Source organism: Conger conger, chromosome 1 (genome assembly GCF_963514075.1).
Source record: "Conger conger chromosome 1, fConCon1.1, whole genome shotgun sequence".
In the NCBI taxonomy this organism is placed as follows: Eukaryota; Metazoa; Chordata; class Actinopteri; order Anguilliformes; family Congridae; genus Conger; species Conger conger.
Window position 1 is genome coordinate 535414 of NC_083760.1, and position 5000 is coordinate 540413.

At 48.8% G+C, this 5000-nt stretch overlaps 1 protein-coding gene across 1 annotated transcript in view; it reads left to right on the top strand.

The window, feature by feature from the left end:
* LOC133131920 (receptor-type tyrosine-protein phosphatase U-like) overlaps positions 1-5000 on the top strand; it is an 85990-nt gene that overhangs the window by 34879 nt on the left and 46111 nt on the right. The window contains exons 6-7 of the mRNA XM_061247210.1: positions 114-223; positions 4461-4662. Of these exons, the coding sequence (XP_061103194.1) occupies positions 114-223; positions 4461-4662 (312 nt within the window). The remainder of the gene's footprint in view (positions 1-113; positions 224-4460; positions 4663-5000) is intronic.

The window sequence follows — 5000 nt, forward strand, 5'->3', positions numbered from 1 at the left end:
TCTCTCTCCCTCCCTCTCTCTCTTTCTTTCTTTCTTTTTCTCTCTCTCTCTCTCTTTCTTTCGCTCTCTCTTTCTCTCTCTCTGTCTCTCTCTCTTTATTGTTTTACCCACAGTTCCCGGGGGCATCACCCCGGAGTCTCTGACCTTCACCCCATTGGAGGACATGATCTTCCTGAAGTGGGAGGAGCCTGTGGAGCCAAATGGCCTCATCACTCAGTACGAGGTGCGTCCCCCCCCACCCCCCCCCCTTTAATCCAGTACCCAGAAGCCCCCAGTCCCTGCGCCAGCGGTGTCTCAGAGCGCGGTCGCCGGGCGAGCAGCCGCTGGATTAGACGTGTCAGGCCTGAGCCTCTCGAGGCCGGGAAGGTCACCTCCTATCCCTCAGCGGGGCTCAGTTTGCAGTGTTTATGGACTCTGAGCTGACACCTGATCCACTGACACCTGATCCACTTTACCTGCCTGGTCTGGCAGTTAGCTGTGTCTGTCTCCTCCTGCCTCCGCTCACAATCTCACTGTGTCAGTCTCCTCCTCTCACAATCTCACTGTGTCAGTCTCCTCCTCTCACAATCCCACTGTGTCAGTCTCCTCCTCTCACAATCTCAGTGTCTGTCTCCTCCTCTCACAATCTCACTGTGTCAGTCTCCTCCTCTCACAATCCCACTGTGTCAGTCTCCTCCTGCCTCCTCTCACATTCTCACTGTGTCCGTCTCCTCCTCTCACAATCCCACTGTGTCAGTCTCCTCCTCTCACAATCTCAGTGTCTGTCTCCTCCTCTCACAATCTCACTGTGTCAGTCTCCTCCTGCCTCCTCTCACAATCTCACTGTGTCTGTCTCCTCCTCTCACAATCTCACTGTGTCTGTCTCCTCCTCTCACAATCTCACTGTGTCTGTCTCCTCTTCTCACAATCTCACTGTGTCAGTCTCCTCCTCTCACAATCTCACTGTGTCTGTCTCCACCTCTCACAATCTCACTGTGTCTGTCTCCTCCTGACACACACACACACACACACACACACACACACACACAGATTTAGGAAAGAGAAAGTGGGATGCCATTGGCTCCTCACAGCCCACGGTTCTTTCATTCCCTCAGTGGTGACTGGAAGGCAGTGGATTTGAGCTTTTAATGAAACTAACAGTGACCTAACAGTGACAGTTTAGCTGAGTGTCTAGCTTAGTAACTTAGCCCCAGATAGATTTGATGATAATATTGCTTGGGAGAGGTATGTACACTTCATCTGTGGTTGAGTCTGTGGTGGACCTGCCAGGCTGCCTGCCAGCTGTCCCTGAGGGGCGGACAGGACCTAGGCTCCCATCCTGCCATTTTGGGTGTTGCATGGGCAGTATCCCATGATGCATCAGGTGTGACTAGCCATCCAATGGGGTTGACCCATATCCTTACCCTGAAGTAGTACCCAGACACTCAGGGCCTAGCCTGAAATAAGACTCTGTTCTGTTTTATGGGCAGAGGAGACTGGGTTCGTTCAGTGAACAGAGGAGACTGGGTTCTGTTTAGTGAACAGGGGAGACTGGGTTCTGTTTAGTGAACAGGGGAGACTGGGTTCTGTTTAGTGAACAGGGGAGACTGGATTCTGTTTAGTGAACAGGGGAGACTGGGTTCTGTTTAGTGAACAGGGGAGACTGGGTTCTGTTTAGTGAACAGGGGAGACTGGGTTCTGTTTAGTGAACAGGGGAGACTGGGTTCTGTTTAGTGAACAGGGGAGACTGGGTTCTGTTTAGTGAACAGGGGAGACTGGGTTCTGTTTAATGAACAGAGGAGACTGATGCTTCCCATACATGGTCTTCCACACACACAAACCCCCATTCAGTGAAGATCAACCTTCGCCATGAAAAACAAAACATTCTCACCTAACAGTGGCTAAAACTATGAGAGAGAGAGAGTGAGAGAGGAGGGGGAGAGAGAGAGAGGAGGGAGCGAGTAAGGGAGAGAGAGAAAGAGAGGAGGGAGAGAGAGAGAGGAAGAGAGGAGGGAGCAAGAGAGGGAACAAGAGAGGGCGGGCGAGAGAGAAAGAGGAGGGAGAGAGAGAGAGAGAAGATGTAGACAGAGGGAGAGAGAGAGAGAATATAACTACTGAAACTCAGCGGTGTTGTCGAGGTGTGGGCGAGAGGGTTCGAGTCTGGACCAAAAAAGAAAGGATGAAAAGAAAGGGAGGAGGGTGGCTCAGAGAGATGGAGAGAGAGAGAGAGAGACAGAGAGAGAGGGGGAGAGAGAGAGAGAGGAGGAGAGGCGGGGAGGAGAGGAGGTCTTTGTCAGACCTTCTGGAATCTTCTGTGCAGCACATACTGAAAGACTCCCACGCTCTGAAAACGGTTATTTGTCAGAAATGGTGCGTGTGTCGTTCAGGGGTGTGTAACTGAGCAGCATGCAGCAGGGCTGAGCACAGCTACAGCCCTCCTGCCTGAGCACAGCTACAGCTCTCCTGCCTGAGCACAGCTACAGCTACAGCTCTCCTGCCTGAGCACAGCTACAGCTACAGCTCTCCTGCCTGAGCACAGCTACAGCTACAGCTCTCCTGCCTGAGCACAGCTACAGCTACAGCTCTCCTGCCTGAGCACAGCTACAGCTACAGCTCTCCTGCCTGAGCACAGCTACAGCTACAGCTCTCCTGCCTGAGCACAGCTACAGCTACAGCTCTCCTGCCTGAGCACAGCTACAGCTCTCCTGCCTGAGCACAGCTACAGCTACAGCTCTCCTGCCTGAGCACAGCTACAGCTACAGCTCTCCTGCCTGAGCACAGCTACAGCTCTCCTGCCTGAGCACAGCTACAGCTACAGCTCTCCTGCCTGAGCACAGCTACAGCTCTCCTGCCTGAGCACAGCTACAGCTCTACTGCCTGAGCCACCCATGAACCTCAAACAGCTCCGTTATACATGTGCCTGTGTGATGCACACTGTGTATTCTGTGTGTAATGTACAGTGTATGTCTGTGTGTGATGTACAGTGTGTGTCTGTGTGTGATGCACACTGTGTATTCTGTGTGTAATGTACAGTGTATGTCTGTGTGTGATGTGCAGTGTGTATCTGTGTGTGATGTGCAGTGTGTATCTGTGTGTGATGTGCAGTGTGTCTGTGTGTGATGTGCAGTGTGTGTCTGTGTGTGATGTGCAGTGTGTGTCTGTGTGTGATGTGCAGTGTGTGTCTGTGTGTGATGTGCAGTGTGTATCTGTGTGTGATGTGCAGTGTGTCTGTGTGTGATGTGCAGTGTGTGTCTGTGTGTGATGTGCAGTGTGTATCTGTGTGTGATGTGCAGTGTGTTTCTGTGTGTGATGTGCAGTGTGTGTCTGTGTGTGATGTGCAGTGTGTATCTGTGTGTGATGTAAAATATGTGCTCATATCTGTATGGAATTTTCATTTAGCCAATTTCCGCCTGACCAAGCCTTTTGAACTGTACCTGAAATCTGTGGTAGTTCACTGTTAATCCCTTTTATGAATTTAAAATCCTGAGTCAAATCCCTGCTTATTCTCTTTTTTAATAAACCTGAAGAGATTATCCTATATACACGATATACACTCAATGAGCACTTTATTAGGTAGACCTGTACACATTACATTACATTACATTACATGGCATTTAGCAGACACTCTTATCCAGAGAGACGTACAATGAGCTTGTTAATGTGAGTAATGTGAGAGAATATCTCAGAACCTGCTGATCTCCTGGGATTTTCACACACAACAGTCTTGCAGTTTGAATGGTGTGAAAATCAAAAAGCTTCCAGTCAGCAGCAGTTGAGCAGGCAAAGAGGTGACAGTAATGAAAATGGTAAATGTATATAGCGCCTTCATCCAAAGTGCTGTACAATTGATGCTTCTCATTCACCCTATGTTACAGACACTCACACACCAATCAGCTTGTCAGGTGCATTTGGGGGTTATGTGTGTTGGGCAGGGACACTTCAACTCACCCAGGAGCCATCTGGCTTCGAACTGGCAACCCTCCGACTGCCAGATGACCACACTTAACTCCAGAGCCAATGTCACCCAAAATAACCACACATTACAGCAGTGGTGTGCAGAAGAGCATCTCTGAACACACAACACATCATAACTCAAATAACCACACATTACAACAGTGGTGTGCAGAAGAGCATCTCTGAACACACAACACATCATAACTCAAATAACCACACATTACAACAGTGCTGTGCAGAAGAGCATCTCTGAACACACAACACATCATAACTCTAAGTGGATAGGCTACAGCAGTAATGGTGCATGTTGTGTATGGTATTGTGCAGTCAGACCATACTTAGCAGATGGCCTATGACCAGAAAACATGCTCTTAATTATGCTAATAACCAAGAGGAAATATGTATTTATTTATGCTAATGACAAATAGGAAATGTGCTTTTAATTATGCTCATGACCGAGAGTAATGATGTCCTTAATGATGTTTTTGCCAGGTATAATTATGTTATTAATTCTGATTGACCTGCAGATCAGCTACCAGAGCATTGAGTCGTCTGACCCAGGGATCAATGTCCCGGGTCCCAGGCGAACCGTGTCCAAACTCCGCAATGAGACGTACCACATGTTCTCCAACCTGCACCCCGGCACCACCTACCTCATCTCCGTCAGAGCCCGGACCGCCAAGGGCTTCGGACAGACCGCCCTCACCGAGATCACCACCAACATCTCCGGTGAGAGAGCAGCACCGAGATCACCACCAACATCTCCAGTGAGAGAGCTGTATCTGTACTGTAATAACAGGATAATTACACCGTATCTATGGATTCCTGTGCAGTTATGTCTCTTTATTGATGCACAGATATGTTATTTTACTACAGGCTGAAACACAGCTGCAGTTAATCAGCCTCGGCAGCTGCTGTGTGTGCGATGTTTTTATTCCACGAGTGAGAGGAACATTACCTGTGCTTTGCTAATGAGAACAGGAGCCCAAACGCCAATCATTAATCAAGCAATAGTTAACAATTTAAGTTTTTATTCATTTTTTATTTTCTTTGTTTTCTCTGACCAT